Below are 17,497 nucleotides of genomic sequence, written 5' to 3'. Positions count from 1 at the left end.
GGCTGAGGTCTGATCCACAGCTCCCATCATACCCAGTTGCAGTGGTTGGGTTGGTGTCCCACCCAAAAATATGGGCTTTTAACAGCAATGAACTGTGGGTGGGATTGCAAAGCTGATCCCTTGGATTACGTATAAATGTACAGAAACACAGAGGACAACCACTGAGAAGAACCATGGTCACCTTTCAGCAGTCCGTACCTACCAGAAAAGCAATTAAGTACTTAATACCTTGGCTCCTGCTTTAGTCCCTTTGACTTCACACCTCTAATAGGACTTCAGTGTGTGCTTGGGGATAAGCACACACGGCACTATGCGTAAGCATATCAATCACACGCTGAACAGAGTGAAGCTTAATAAATGTTTCAGTGAACTGTGATTATCCTTAAATCATTAAGGAAAATTCATTTCATGAAAACCTCTACGCTCACATACAAGTGCAGTTGCTGTATGGTTTGCTATCCAAGCAGTGCAAGCGTCTTGTGAAAAGTAAAAAGCTGTGCTAATACAATCTAAAAGATCCAAATATCGGGACCCTATTTCAAGAAGACATCAGTGGTTTGCTAAATCACACCTCAAGCAACACATTATTTGAGGATGTCCACGTGGTTTCTTGAGCACAGCTGCTCTCCTACCCACGGCCCGGCTGAACATCCTTTTCCCCAGGGCTTATAGCAGCCATAGGTTGAAGAGCGAGACCTACAGCTACTCGCCTTCCCTGCAGGCTTTAAGAGAAATTTGACAGGACATCCATCAGCTGGAACCGTTCTTCAAACTGGAAAAAGACAGAGTGTCTTACCTTCCAACTATATAACTTTGCATAATAAAACTGTTTAGACTTGGAGATTTTTCTGATGAATGCCAAATGCTCTACAGCAGCAGCCTTCACCAGCAGATCTAAATCATGAAGCTTAAATGAAAGTTCGCTTTCCAATTTCTGTACTAACTTCATTTTTTTTCAAGAATTGGAGGAAAAACTGAATGCTCTCTGCCTACAAAAAAGGCTTTTAAAAACAGTAATGCTGCAGTGACTGGAAACACAACTTTATTCCTGCTGCATCTCAAGGGTATCAGTTTTTTTCCCCATGAAGACACAGCAATGAAGACATCCCTCCAATTGCTTTAATTGTTTTTGAAGGTGTTTCAAGTGTGGCTACTCGCCATGGTGACTTCAGTTATTGAACTGATTTTCAAGAGGGACAAACATTGTTAGACATTGTTAGACATATAATTAACTAACACATCACTAATGCTATAGACATATGTTTGAGGCAAGACCACATTGTCTTATCAGCGGAGGGCTCTTCAGGGCAGTGCAAATCCTTATCCACTGCTCTGCAAATCCCACTCTGTTGGCAGCCTGATGCTAAAATCACTGTTATTTTCTGTCTCCCACTAATAACCTGGATTGCACAGGAGGGGAAAACTGCATTGTAGCTTTACAGTTCCTCCCAGTTGTCTCCCTGATGTCCATCCACCAGTGAACCAACACTGGAAAACCCATCAGCAGGATGTGGTTGAGCACTCAGAGACATTTATGGAAGGTCTTCCTGCCGTGCCGGGGTTCTCAGCACACTGAAAGATAACAAGTTTCAGAAAACAAAATGCATTTTGGTTGGATTTACTCTATTCTCCCATATCTGATGTTTCTAAGGTGTTGTAGTCCACCTATTTTTGGAGCCAATGGTATTTTTGGGGAATGTTCCCTAAAACATGTTCCACGCAAAACATTAGCTGCAGAACACCAGCATCGCAGCTGAGTTCCCAACACACTCAGACACATCTTATGGACAACAGAGGAGATTCTTGCCATATTACCATGACAAAAACAACACCTTACATAGTACATTCTGAACATTTTGCATAATAAGCTTTAATTAGTTAGATTTCAAAACAAGTTACAAAGTAGATCGATGATTGTTTGACAGTGGGTAAACCAGGCCCAAGAGGTGCTGCAGCTTTTCCAAGGTCATAAAAAGCCCAGTGGCACAGTCAGAAACAAAACCCAAGTTTCCTGAATCATTATCTAGTGCTCTTCCACCCAATAAATGCCTCTACCACTAGTCCACATCATTTCCAAAGCTCATTATTTTAAACCTTTGACTCCTGACTAGCTGTGGGTACCAGTATGGGGTTCCAATACTGGGCGAACAGCACCAACAAGGACACTGGGGCAAAGAAACTGGTTGGCAAAATAAAAGGAGACCCTGTGCTTTTGGAGTATCCCTTATGTGGGCTCTAGTAACACATACACAGCCAGGAACACTCTCCATATTTAAGTTTTCTACTGAATCCTGCCCATATGAAGTACCAGAAAGACAAGAACAATCAAGCACAATCCGGCCCTGCTGCGACACCAGCTATTTCAGACCAATGGTGGACTTCTAACACCAAGTGTCCCCATCTCCCCATCTCAAATGCCTTTTGGAGGACTCGTTTTCCTGCATGACCCCACTTCTCCCCGTCACTGCCACATGTGAGCGGTGCAGAGAGAAACAGTTCATCATCACCTCAAAATTAGTTTAACGCAGTCTCATTGACATCAAAGGCCAATTCTCACTGTTTTTACCGGGAGCAGAGTTAGGCCACTACCGATAAATCCCGACCTAGATACTTTTTGACGCTTGCCTGCACTTGTCATGACCAGAGACAATGCCGGGAAGTGAATGTCTATTGTATTTTGCAGTTCAGACGCAGACATGGCAACTGCAATAAAGTCTACCATAAATGTTGATGCCATCTAATGAAAAGGACAGAGCTGAGAACAGAGGGCTAAGCTGAACATGACAGGGGGCTACACAAAAAGGAGGACTTTGCTCTGGACTCTTATGAGACAACACATGTTTTTCTATTTGCATCCTCAGCAGACATCTCCTCCAATGCCTGCCCAGTATCTTTTGCCACCAAAAGCTCCATATCAGAGCACACTTGGCTACGTTAAAAGTGACAAGAAGCCCATCAACCTTGCAGATAGAGTAAGTGATGTTTAAAGATTACTTATCTTGGCTGTTTGTTAGACAGAGTTTTGTGTCAGGGCTTCAGGCAGATCTGAAAGTTTATCCACATCCCTCCATGATTCACCTAAATCCAAAGGCCACTTTTCTCTCCGTCTGGGAGCTCTGATATGTTTGCAGATATACCAATAATAAATTAAGAGAGACCAACATGGACATGGGGCCCAATTATTGCCTGAAACATGCCTTTTAAAATAAACTGTATTAATCTAGATATGTAGATATAAGATCTTCCAGTGTTCAAACTCTGTGCTCATTTATTTCAGGGAAAAAACTTGACCTAATATCTTGCTGAAACTCTCTAATTTGTCTTTATAGACCATGATACACACAAGTATTCAGAAAGACCCAAAGCAGAAACAGATGCCAGCAGATGGTAGTATCCTGCACAAATTCAATTAAGGACATTTACAATATGTCAAAAGTGCAGCTACAAAAACAAAGTGTAGACCTGTACATCTGTTTCTTAATGAAGCCAGGAGTATCTGACAGTTAGCCAACAAACCACAAGATAAAGACGGCAGCAACACCAATAATAGATAAGAAAATACCATACGTATTCTGATTCTTCAACAGTCACCAGAAAATACAAGATGTTGAGCAGAAACTGAGTAACCAGATACTTGAAGTCCATATGTCATGCATAAATGTAGCAAAAATATAAGCATACGAGTTTTCGGTATCACAGATTTTGTAAGGTCTGCAATTTGCTCAGAAACTGTAGTAATGGGAGTCATATGGCAACGATAAGTTAAGAAACGCTGTTCTCCTCCATGACAGAGTCCTCTGGCATATTTAAAGTGCTGCTGGGAACCCTGTTACCTCGCCTGAAACAAAAATAAAGATGCTCACCATTTCCCAAGAGCTGTTTACAACATCTCTGTTGAGAACCTGGTGACATACAAAGTTAGAGACATAACGAGATATGAAGCAAGGTATGTCGATAGCATCTCACCAACTATATAGAACACAAATGGACTGAGGGAATCCTAAAATTACTTGTACAGGGAACAAAAATCTTATATTCTGGAGTTTCTCACGGAGAAGATGAGACGTGCAAACATTTCATGGGGAAAAAACTAATCTCTTCTGTGCCACAGCTTCATTACACCATGCTACCCAAGCACATTCGAAGGACGGGGACTCATTCATGGAAGAAAAGGGTAAAAACAATGAACATCTGCTGCCAAAGATGACATTTAGTGTCCACTGCGATGGTCTCTGTAACTTGTTGTTATCGGTGGTTACAAATACCTGTCACTACAAACAGAGATGGGACCATTCCAATCACAGTCTGCTGCAACATGATGAAAGGTCTGATGTTATAATAGACAATCGTATCACCTCCGTGTACATTTGTTATTTAGCTCCTAGGGAACTCATATCAAGCTTCTCCTACGTTTGCTGCCAAACAAAATATTCAAAAAGATTTACATGAAGCATTAATAAGGGCTGAGGGCCAGGTTTCCTTAAGGACCCCAGAAAAATACACCCGTAGCACTAAGTGAAAAACATGCCAACACTGTATATCAGAGCAGTGCATCGTTCATTTCTGCCAAGGCCCAGACGACAGTCTTATTAGACCCGAGATGGATAAATGACAAATGATCTGGTGAATTATGTCACCGTGGACCATGCAGGACTGCAAGCAGTAGCACTGAAAACAGATGACTGGGCAGCAATTGTAATGATAAAAAACATAAGGCTTTAAGAATTACACTCCTGGTGGAAGGGGGGAAAAAAAACCTGCATATTTGTATTTAATCTGCTTTGTAGATTGATTTTGTCATGTTACCTTGTCAAACCATTGAACAAACTCTTAAGCAGCGCTGATAGAGATGTGACAGATTATTCAAGCATTGTGATTCTTTCCTCTCATGTATCTCATTAAGAAATGATGATTGGCTCCATTTACAGCTCTTAAGTTGAATTCAGCAACCACCGACACATCAGTTCAACCTGGCATCTACTAAATTTTTATTGTTCTCAGTCAGAAACGGTTCCTGGCGAAGTGGCTCTTGCAAACCATTTCAGTGTAGTGGCTGATGATTTTTTAACTATGCAAGACAGAAGGGAAAAAAAAAACGCAGCTGACTTCCCTGCTGATTTATAGAGACTATGGAATGAAAAGAACTAAAACTTCTTGTACTTTTTATCTGACCCCTTCCCCCACCTCCCTTTTTGCAGGACTATTTTTAAACCACTATCGTTTTGTTAAATAAATTCACAGAGCATCCCAGGAAACAACTGGGCTGGCAGAAGATGCGAACCGGCCCCTGGGATGTGCTCAGCCCCTTCCTCTTCTCTCCTGGAATTGCAACCTGTTCCTCCACAGCCCTGTAAACTTGATATTGCCGTTCGCAACCTGAGCGTAAGAAGCACAAACAGCGCTGCTGAGTAGCGTGGACTTTTCTTGACTCCCAAAGGGAAACCTCCAAGCTGTGCACATCAAAGGCTGAATTTCACAGTCGCTTTGTGCTGCTACAAATGGTTTAAGAGGAAAGAAAATCAGAAGAGAAACAGGCCTGGTGTGCTTTTGTGTGCTACCCTCTGACTTCAGGAAGGTCTATTAGGAGCACTAAGCCGACAAACAAGGAGACATCTAGGAAGACATTTTACAGGTGCCTTCCAAAGCCAAAACTGTTTTTTAAGTATTTTTGCTACCAGTCTCCCTCTCTTCCTTATTTTGCCTTGGTTATTGAAGTACTAGAGTTACCTAAGCCACAGTTTTGTCTCTCAGCTTATTGCTTTAAAAAAGCAGAAAAGGGAATTGATTACAAAAACTAATGCACCCCCCACTAAAATGACATTGGCACAACAGATTTTTAATCAACGCAACTTTGCAACCTGTAAATGTGCTGTAGAAGAGGGTAACAAGCAGTTGCCATTACCCTGTGGGCAATGGTTGTAGACCAGAGTTAAATGTGGTTAGTGAAGATGCTTCAACCATCCCGTCTACAAAGGGAAATCCCTAACAGGCTGAGACAAACCTCCTGACACCAGGCACAATGTTGGTTAATTCACCCTCCATTTGCTGAGGTCAAGTTTGCACCCAAAAAGCTCTAATACACCCCATCTGCTGCACGCTGCCTTCATTTCCCTACATGGAGGTTGTTTTATCTAAACAAAGTCCCCAGCTGACCCAAAGGAAGACACTGTGCTGTCTTCCAGATGTGCTTCCCAGCTGTGCACACCTGCAGAACTCAACTACAGCATTGCACCCAACGGAGGGGTTCGTGTGGGGTTTGGATGGGGGACAGAGTGGTGATTCAGCATAGCAGGGGCAACACAGAGATGGAGAAGAAGAGAAGGAAGCACCATCGTGCTCACTTCTTACTTCACTGGGTTCTCCTCCATGAGCTAATGAACAAGTGGGCGCCACACAGTTCCTGTTTAAGTTTTAGGCAAAGTGAGTATTTTCCATCTAGTATTTAAAAGGAGCTACCGAAAGTGTTTCAGAAATGGGCTGTAGGGGATCTCGGGCACCACAAAGTCAAGACCTCCCACCTTTGAGAGCTTTCCATGGTCTCTGGTCACAAACTAGGCAAGGTCAAGCACCACATATTTGAGCAGATGTGGAGCACGACCAAAGTCATCTCTGTCAAAGGTGACAGGGTGGGGAAAAGCCACTGTCCCCCTTGCATCGCTGAAAGCAACTGACCGATGAACAAGAGCAGAAACACACAACCATTGCCTGTACCCAAGTCTTATCTCAGTAGATGGAAGGACACAATGAGGCATCACAAAAACATCTGTCAGGAAGTCACTGCACAGACAGAGGCATTTAGAAATGAGCTAAAGCCAGTCTGCATCCAAGGACAAATACCTCCTCATGTCTGTGGATAGCCTCATTCTGCATTTTGGGCTAGATCCTTAATTAAGGATAACAAAGCTTAGGTGATATAAACAGGCATGACTCTTCTGCCTTCACCTAAATGTAACGCAAATATGAAGAGAAATTCCAACTACAAAATAAATTAATCATATTCACAATGCTCTTAAACAGTTTTTATCAAATGACACAGGTCATTCTCTATGCGTTTATTAATGAAGCCGAACAACATGCTGTGTGGCAAGACACTGGCACTATGTATCACTGTATATCACTATATAAATAGTATTTTAATGTGTGGGTTTATACACATTATATACACATAGACACTATTTATATGTATGTATATAAAGAGCTCCTACACCTTCATCATAACCACATGGCAATGCAAGATGAAGAACTTATGGCATCACACCATCTCCAGAGCAAACACTGGCACTGAAGCTGCCGGTCATTTTATTGGCCCTTGATTGACGATGATTAATTGTTGCCTGGTGCAGCACACAAGCTATCCTGTCCAAAGGACATGTGTCTATGAATTTTTGCTGTTGTATAGCTCATGAACAAGCAGAGGGACCTACCTGTCTCTGGAGTCAATTAAGCTAAAAGCATCCCATTTAGACTAGTCTTTCTTGGCATTTATCTATAGGTGAATCCCATTGCTCTGCATTGCCCCAGACCTTTCCCTTCTGGTTTTGCCCCAGTGCAGCTCCACTCACCTACAGAACAAGTCTGCTTTCAGCTTTAGTACTCGTTATATTCTCTTTCAGCAGTGCCAGAAGGGCACAGGTTTTCTTTCTGGGCACAAATCATCTCAGCTGTCACTTAAGAATCCTAGAATCACTTCTTTCCATGAAAAATGTAAGATTCATCAGAGAAACTCATTCAACGGACTTCCCTACAAAGCTCTGTGAGATATTTTTTTTCAGGGTCTCTCTCTTAAGAGCACAGGATTTATGTCCATTATATAAATTACACAGCTACAGCCAGGAAAATTAGTCAGTAAAATTACTCCAGCTACACCTTAATGCACCCAAGAGCAGAAGCCTCCCTGAAGCACCTGTGTGTCCTATGCCTACGTGCCTTTGAGAACCTATGTGCTTTTTTCTGCTCGTTTCTTGGTACCTTCTCCTCCAATATCTAATCATATAACCTGCTTCCTAAAAAGTATAAGCCATAAGTCAACTTTGTGACATAAGGCATTTCCCTTTTTTCTAAATTACTCCTCTTTTCCCTCAGTGTCTGGGTAATTTGGCTGACAGGAGTCTGCTCCATAAATGTTTTTATCTAGGCATCTTCTCATGGTGCATCAAGCAAATTGGCTAGAAAGCTAAACGTTATTTGCCTCCCTCTTCTCTCCCTAAAGAAGGGCCCAAGTGCAGCAGTCTTCTAGTAGAAGTTTTTGCATTGTTTTGTCGTTGTTTTTTCACATTTGGGAGCATTTTATGTTGTGAAGGAGAGCTTGTTTGCTTTCCTAATACTCAGGTTGCTATGTAATTATGCTAGAGAAGGTGTCTCAAAACACTGTGTCTTGGGCTCAGAGAAGGAGGTGGTGTTTTTAACCATGATCATGACCATGGAGAAGCTCAACAGTGTCAGATCTTCTCAAAATATTTTGTTGAACAAATTAATTACAACCCTATGGCAAGAAATCCCATTAATGCAGAGGTGTGAGGCTGACAATGATCGCAGAGCATCTTTTAGATATCTCAGGCCCCGTCTACAAAATGTCCTGAAGTAAAAGACAAAGCCTTCAGATTTGTTTGGGTACCGTGCAAGAAAACAGAGTAAGGAGCACAAAACAAGTTTCATACATTCACAGCATCCCCTGCCACTGACAGCGCACACCGAGCACTCCGCTGTGCCTGGGATTCCCAACACGCTGCAGGCTCCATGGCTGGGCGTATTGCACTGACTTATGTACGCTCAGAGGCAGCAGAAGACAAGAGCGAGCAGTGGGAGGAAATCTCCAAGCCAGCTCAGTTTAACGGTGAAGGATTATTCAGGGATGCTCTGGCAGTCTCTGACAGCTACGGCTGAATTCAATTATCAGCCTGTGCCTTCCCCAGAGGAGTTTTCCACGTGGCTGTAAATCCTCTAAGTGCTTTTCTCTCCCCACCCAGTTCCTCGCTATGTTTTTTTGGTATTTCTGTGTAGTTTCATTTTTTCCACAGTTTTTCTTCCAACAGCTTCCCTCATTTAGAACAGGCTGCCCAGGGCACTGGCAGAGTCACCATCCCTGGAGGGGTTTAAACAAAGTCCTTAGGGACATGGTTTAGTGCTGGAGTTAGGTTATGCTTATGGTTGGACTTGATGATCCAAATTGATTCTATGATTCTATGCTTTCAGCCCTTGCCCATCACAGGAGGGGTGGCAGGGTCACAGCTAATGAGTCTGGCTGGAAAGTTGAAGCCTGGTCCCTTGAATTATCCAAACTGGGACGGGAGGATGGGATCCTGCTGGGAGCAATCCCACATCGCCCCAAGAACCGCCTGGTCTGCTCCAGCTCTTTATAGCTCTGGGAAGAACTCGATTCCTCTGAGCATCTGTGAGACAACACAACAATAAAGCGTCCGCACTGTTACCGACAGCATACAGGCAGTGCCTTGCATCTTCAAACCTTTACTAGTTAAAACTAATTATATTGGAAGACCCAGGGTGAATCACATACAAATAAATACATTTTCAAGATGCTGCTGCTGACAGGTTGGCTGCTATTAAAAGCAGGATGGTCCATTGCATAAAGCTGGAGTTAAGATTTGGGCTCATCTCTGGGTTGTTCCCATCTTGAACAAAACAGGGTTAGCATTTTTTTCTTATTTATTTAGATTATAAATTCTTCTGGGTACGAACAGTCTTTCCCTCTGGTGTTTGTAATATTCCTAGTACAACAGAGCCCAATCTCATTTGGGGCCAATAAAAGGCATAGTAATAAAACCCCTTAATGTTTTAAACCCTTCATATTTCACTTGCTCGTGTCCAACCCTCAAATACACATCAGCTTTTCAGCCTTTGCAAAAATAAGCAAGAGGGGCTACACTGTTTTATTTTATACTATTGTCCAAAGCTTGGCTGTTTGTGCAATCGGTAACGTGGCCGGTGGGAGTAGGGTGGCTGCATTTCTCAAATGTGCCATTGGGACAGCAGGCGGGTTTTAACCACAGCGTTCAGCTCAAACACATCAACATTGCAGAAAGACTCCGCAGCACCGGGTGGTACCAACCTGCCATGTCTGGGGAACCCTTTGTTTGGAGCTCCTGGGAAGACCTGCAAACCTTCACGCCCCACCGATGAACAAGGGTTGTATTACCCTCCTGACGTGTTTTGCTGCTGCATCAACCCTCACCAAAACAAAACACAGAGGTTAAAGGCTCCCAGACTTTCCACGGGTCCTGACCTCTCTGTAACCAGCCATAGATTAAATTTTGAGGTCCTCTGTACTCTGACAACGGAGCTTCAGATGTAATTCCCAAATTTTGGGTGCTCAGGCTTGAAAAAAAACCCAAAACTTACCTTCAAACATTCAACCTAAAGTATGGCAAATGCAAAGAGCGCAAATGCAAAGGATCTGGGAGAGAGACGCCACCGTGGCACCCACCCTGTTGTAACTGCTGGTAAATGTTCATGTTCATTTGCATCATTGAAAGCACCTCCCTTTTGTTCCCCCTGGAAACCATAACCAGACTGAAGCTGCTCAGTTTATCTCCAATTGTGAATATACAAAAATCAAAATAAATCCTCAATACATCTAAGGATACCACAGGTTTTCTCTCACACGCTTCTTCTTCCCTTTCAACCCTTGGAAAAGGTACTTGAAGGACTATCTTTGTGGTTCTGCAGTCCAGTTGTCCAAAGCTGTTGATGTTTGGAATGTGACATACAGTATTGCCCAGGAGAAGACAAAGCAAAATCAGCGATCTATTGTCCCAGAGGATCTCCAGCCTCGTGCTCAGCTGTTCCACACTCAGATCCAAAAAAGCGCTTCCCAGTAGCTTTTCCTTAGCACATCTAGTGTTTATATATATATATATATATATCTTTTTAACTCAGCCAAAAAATTCTGCTAAAAAGTATTATTTTAATTTAACCTCATACAATCTGTTTGGTGAGTAATGCTGGCATAAAACTAAATACACAGCTTTCAACATGAAAATATCAGTGAAGGGCCTTGAAAAGTTTATTAACAATCTGTTATTTATAGTTTGATTTTTTTTAAATGATTGGCACAACATTCAGAGGAAAATTATAGGAGCCGCCAAGTCAGATAATGAAAAAACGTATCAGTGTTAAGATTTGATAGAGAGATTTTAAGGAACAGTATGATTGTTAGAAAAGAGAAATACTCTGATTGCTATTTGTCAATCAAAAAAAGCCCAATCACACACATGTTTGCAAATTATTGTTATCAACGTTAATTATTATTTACAGAAAAGTGCTGAAATACAAGGTGGTTTGAATTCCAACAAATATGACAGATCGCTGCCCCAAGGAACTTTTTATCCCTCCTTTCTCATTACCTGTTTACTAACAGTACCCATTTAGTCCCAACTTGTTTTCTTGCTATCTAAAATGACTAGAAAATTAGCTCCTATTAAGTAATCATGAATATAAACTATGACTCACCGGTTAAGTGAATACCATCACTGGCAATAAATACAGAATCCTATTATAAATGCTTGTTATTGTCAAGCAAACCAAAACAATACAACTTTATTCAACATTAATTGTATCCTTGGATGCTTGAAAGGCTTAAGAAACTCTGACCAATATTCTGCATGTAGTCAGAATTGTGTGTGATGGGCAACAAAAATAATTGAGGTCAGTCATAGCGAAGAAAAAGAGAAGAAAAAGAACAAAAAAATACATGAAGAGCTTATTTCAGCTGCTATGTGGAAGCAGACGGAGGGTGAAGGAAGCAGACAGGCTGCTCCAGATGGCAGGAGAAGGCGGTTCTCACACCCACTGTGTTGTGGCTGTGATGGGAAGAATGGATTTTTGGTTAAAGAATTACTATGGACTCCAAAGAGTTGGGTTCATCCACTGCCTCGCCACCAGGTCTCCAGACCTTCCAGGTTTTGCTTGTTGTGATCTTCAGGGTGTGAGCTACCTCTGTGGCTCACAAAAAATACGGATATTGTTCGGCGTGCCTTGCCTCCAGCTCACATCTGCACAAAGAGCAGTTGTGGAGTTGGCATTAGTTATACTGAGGTCCTCATTAGCGGCAATATTGAGTTTTGGCCTAGGCAAGGATAAAGATTGTGCTGGGCGCTGTGCAAAAACAGGGGGGAAAAAGCTCAAGCACCCTCTTCCAATCCTACCCAAATGGGAGCTCGGATAGTACCTGAAAGTGAGCAGCCATGGGGCATCTCCACCAGGACCTGTCCTTACCACCAGTGTCTTCTCAACGGTGGAAGTTAAGGCTGACTGCCTGGCCTGAGGCACGTAACCACCACCAGCCTGGTCCCCCATGGAGGTCTGAGCAACCAGCAACAGATGGGAGCATGAGGTGGACCCGTTCATGAAAAGCCTGAGTGCATGCAGGAGAAGACACTATGAAGGACGCGAGAGGACAAAACCACCGTAGACAGTGCATAAGAGTTTGTAACAGAGAGGGGGTGGAGGTGAGGAAGAAAACAGAAGTGAGAACAGGACACGGAGTGATTGCATTTCACATAACGAACGAGCACGTATGGGTGTGTAGAAGAGTCGTGAAGAGTGTCAGGAGCCCATCATGTGACATAAGAGTATGGAAGAGACACAGGACACAGATGAACCCAAAATTATGGTAAAAAGCAGAACAGCCTGTGAGTTTACCCTATACTATATTTTAGGGAGCTACTGGACATATAATGAAGCATATTTGCCTTCCCACTCAGCTCCTACTACGTTATCGCTATGTCCATGCAACCCCTTATGCTATCATTACTAATCTTGAAGGAATCTAACACCTTATTTTTAAGGACAGCACCAGTATTTCCATAGTTACTAAGCCTCAGCCTTTCTAACCATGATAACTTCATAATAACTCTAATGTCAATAAGGCCTAATGAGAGATAGAAATGCAGGGCTGATGCAGTCAGACAGACCAAATGACTGGAGGCTTTCCTCTTTGGCTGGTGGATGACATGGTGTATCTTATTACCTCTTGGAATGCCAAAATCTGAGTTTTAAAATGCCTCAAACGTAATGTCATTTAGATATGGAGAAAAAAATGCTATTTGAGTGATCAGTCATCTTCTTATCAGATTCCTGCTAATGTGAAACTTGCTGGGGCAGAAATCCCTCTCTCCAGACAGACCTGTGAATTAAGCAGAGCTACAATAGGTGAATTTGTGGAAATTTTAAAAGATAAGCAGATAGTCAGACCCTCTTCTTTCCTCAAGCCTACCTGCCTTCGCTTGGAAGGAACCCTAAATCACATCAGCTGAGGATCTGGCCCACTGCTATGATTTCATTTTAACCTTGATTTACCTTGTGTATTTCTTCCTAGCTACTTTTTCAAGATCTGTAACTTCACTTTCAGTGGCTCAGCAGTGAACAGGCCCAGTTTCAAGAAGAGGTGCCCCTGGAACCCGCAGGTAGAGAGCATGGTTCACCACCATGTCACCGCTGTCACATATGGACCGGCCAAACTGAGGCAGCTCAAGAATGGATCAGGACCATTACATATTTTTTACATATAGCAATACATTAAAACTTATTTTATATATTTATATTGCATGTACATGTCATGTTTTCTTGATTAACATCACCAAAATATTTTGTTGACACCTTGGTAAACCCAAGATGTTGCAGCTACAAGCGAAAATCGCACATACGTAGAGACTGCGTAAATACAGACCAGGGTAAACACAGGTTTGGGTACCATCTGATCCAGCCTCTGCACTGATGGTCGCTTCTTTGGGAAAACACTATTGCCCAAGAGCACTGAGCAGACAACAAACCTCAGCTACGGAAAAAAACAATTATTTGGATGGGAAATGCTCCTTCCTTACACCTGGAGGTGATGTCCAATTCAGGATGCTTATTTCAGTCTCATTGTGGCTGGCCATGATTTGCAGGGGCATGTAAATAATTCATTCCATCTCTGGAAGAGAGAGCTGGGTACTCGTTAGAGATTCCTTGAAGCCCAAATGATAGAATGATTAACCGAGTTAGGATCATTTTAATAATTCCAGCAATTTCAACTCTCCCGTGTTAAAGATCTGCTGAAAAGCTTTTATTCAGACGAAAGCCTCCTTTCAGGGAAAAAATCATTAACGCAATATACACACAGATTTAACATTCCCAAATCAATACACTTAAAATAAAATATGTTTTTAAAGCTTCTCTTTCACTTTCCTCCCTGATTTGGGGGTTTAATACTTTTCCTTCTCTAACCAGTTTTACTACAGGCAGTTAACACTGCTGCATGCAAAAGAGCTGCTTTTCCATTGAAAGTGCTTTTAGCACTTCGGCATCCTGAAATGGAAGGTGGCAGAGAAATGCAAAATAGAGCTAGTACGCTAATCCAGTGCTCCTCATCTGAGAAACCAAGTTTGTCACTCCAAACCCAACCACGCTAGAGAAAAATCTATTAGATGGTGAGATAACTGATGGACGCCCAACACGGTTCAACATTACAGCACAGGAGAGATCAAATGAGATTTTATCTCTGGTCCTAAATGATGCCAGAGGAAAGCATTTGTGTCCAGATGCTCTAAAGGTATTTAGACTTAATTACTTAATTCCTATTTAAGTACTTTTCTATCAATAACTAAGAATGTGTCTTTTCATTTGGACTCCCGCACCCTGCGTACCTGCTGCTGGAGCTGGTGAACAGACAAACCTTCAGTGGGAACGGAACAAGTACTTTAATGATTCACACAGTGATGGTCTAAATGTTTCAGGAGTTTCACACCCTGGTAAGTCACACCAGAGCTGGTAGGAACTGCAGGTGCTGCGCTGGTGGGCAGCCAAGGACAGAACCAAAACTCAGATTTGGATCTTTAATTATCAGCCTGCTCTTCGAAATTAAGGAATGCATGACAAGAAGGGAACTGTTGTGTAGGCAGTTAAATGAACATGCTTTCATAATTCATGTGCCTAGGTCTGGAAAAGAAAACATCTCAGTTTTCTTTATACAGGCCCAGGTTTGTAATCCCGTTATTTTAATTTTCTAAAACTTTCTAGAACTCTTAAGCTTAAGAAGTTCACAGCTTCCACGCTCATCACAAAGGACTTACTAACCAAACTGTGAGGCTCAAACAGTGGTTAATAGTTTGAGACACTAACTGGTCATATTGAATGAATTTCATTTGCAACAGCCAGACTAATAACTAGTTACTCTGACCACCTTCACCTTCCTGGGGACCTACACCTGCTCCCATTAACTGAAGTGTGATACAGATCAAGGCCACAAAACTTATTCTTCCTGGACCCCTTGAGTGACACAACTTAACCCTTGTAGGTGGCTTCACACAAAACAACCAGGAAGATGAGAGACAGTTGTGTAAAGGAAACCACAGCAAACTGTCCTGCAGCCCTAACGAGTCTCTTTGCATTAAGACTTTCCTCCCCAACACCCTTTCGCTCAGGGAGGGAACTGCACCCCTGAGGTGACAAGCAGAGACACGTCTCCCCCTGCACACTATTCTGACCACAAAGACTCAGTGAGGGCAATGAGAACACACCGTAACGCTGAGTTCTTACGCTGCGCTTTGCTTCTTCAAAGACCTGGGCAAACATTAATTTCATTTGCTAAGTCAGAGGTTTTCCGAGGGCTACGCTACCAGCTCATCGCAACAGAGCTGCCTGACCCACCTCCATATTGCATGACCAGCCTCATTCTTACCCAGTTTTTCATAGGAAATCAGCGAGCCCGTGAACCAGAAATACTCTGTTTATAGAGAGCCCTCCCTTGGAAGCAGAAAGAAACTGAAATATTACAGTCGAAACTTGTTCAACCGTATTTTGGAAGTGGCACGCGGAGTATGACAAGCACTGCTTGAGATTAACGATGCTTCGTTTGGAGACATGCTTAAAGTTGTAATTAAAGCAAGGGAAGGGGGGACACAGCAATGAAGAGCACTTCCGATACAACTGAAATTCAGTTACACTGTACATATATACAGCAGCCCATATGCTGACCTCCTTCAGCACTCCTGACTCTCCACCCCTACAATATCCGATAAGTGAAAATTTGTTTTAGCAAAAATAAAACTCTCTGCTCAGCCAAAAAAGCATCAGCCCCCACCCCGCTCCCTTGCACCATCTGCGCATGTTTATTCTCAGCCTTCTGAAAAAAAATAAAACCCCAAAACTCGAACGTTTTACTAATCTTTATGCCCCACCACTATAAATAACAGAAATAAACCGCAACAACAGTTAAGCAGCGCAGCTCAAACACATCCAATCCACTCCGATTATTTCTGCTCGTCTGTCCACGAACAGACGCAGCCGTCGGCTTTAGGGGAAAGCGTGCGAGTCAGACTGCATTTATTTACAGTTGCACTATCAAGAAAAAGCCTTTCCCCACCTCCTCACCGTGTGAATTTTGTAAAGCACAGGGTTTGGGGGGAATATATGTATTGGGGTGGGGGGAGGTGTTAGCCCAGCGCCTTCCCCACAGTTCTATTTTCCTCCGTGTTTCCAGATCCCCCCGACTTCTTGCCGGGATGGACGAGCGGATCGCGGAGCGGCACGCATGGCCGCACACGCGAAAATACACGCACCCCCACGCACGCACCCGCGCATCCCCGCGCAGAAGGGACAGTCCCCCCCTCTCCCTCCACCGCTCCCCGCCACCTACGTCCCCAGCGTCTCCTTGAACTCGAAGATCTTCTTGATGTCCTCCGCTTGCTTCTTCCAAGAGCCGCCGCCGTCCCCGTTCTCCCGGGCCATGGCCGCGCAGCCCCAAGGATGCCGGGCGGCACCGACCCGGCGTCCGGCTTTTGCTTTCTCTTCTGCCGCGGCAGCTGCTGCTGCTGCTGCTGCCGCTGCCGCTGCTTCTTCTTCCTCCTCCTCCTCCTTCTTCTTCTCCCCTTCCTCCTCCTCACACTTCCTGCCCGCCGCCGCTTTTATTTCCTCCGCGCTCCTCGCGTGTCACTTTTCCTGGGCTATTTCCTCCCAACTTTCTCTACCCCTCCACACACACCCCCCCGCCTTTTCTCTCCTCTCCCTCCTCCGCGGAGTCACTCGCGGGGCTGTCCGGTCCCTCCTTCCTTCCGCGCCTGGCTTGGGGTCACTTTGGTCCCTAATAAACGCACCCTGCTCAAAAGTCCTTTTTTGTTGTTTTTGTTTTGTTTTGTTTTGTTTTTTCGTAGGGAGGTCACAGTTTCCCTTCCCACCCCACCCGTGCGGGGCCCCGTTGGGATGCTCAGCCTCCCGGGCGCGGTGCGGAGCGGCCCCGCCGGCACCGGGCGCAGCGGCTGTGCGCGGTTGTTATGGCAATGGGAGGAGGAGGAAGAGGAGGAGGAGGAGGCAGGAGGAGGAGGAGGCAGCCCTGCCGCTGCTCTGCTGCCTGGCGCTGCCCCTCCTGACTGAATGACTGGAGATAATTCGCATTGCACCAAAACCGCGCACGTCAAACGGGAGGGGAGGGAAAGCCAAGAAGAAAAAAAAAAAAAAAAAAAAAAAGGAAAGCAGAAAATTAAAAAGACACACTACAAGCGGC

At 43.7% G+C, this 17,497-nt stretch overlaps 1 protein-coding gene across 2 annotated transcripts in view; it reads right to left on the bottom strand.

Moving 5' to 3' along the window:
• Positions 1-17,244, bottom strand: part of CAMK1D (calcium/calmodulin dependent protein kinase ID) — a 238,297-nt gene extending 221,053 nt beyond the window's left edge. The window contains exon 1 of one of the 2 annotated variants that reach the window (XM_082072739.1): positions 16,634-17,244. In XM_082072739.1, the coding sequence (XP_081928865.1) occupies positions 16,634-16,725 (92 nt within the window). In that variant the 5' untranslated portion in view covers positions 16,726-17,244. The remainder of the gene's footprint in view (positions 1-16,633) is intronic. The other variant, XM_082072738.1, reaches the window with a different exon arrangement.
• Between the last annotated feature and the right edge of the window lie 253 nt (positions 17,245-17,497).

This window comes from Streptopelia decaocto (genome assembly GCF_964273445.1).
Source record: "Streptopelia decaocto genome assembly, chromosome: 1".
NCBI lineage: Eukaryota > Metazoa > Chordata > Aves > Columbiformes > Columbidae > Streptopelia > Streptopelia decaocto.
This window is presented reverse-complemented; position numbering and strand designations above follow the sequence as displayed.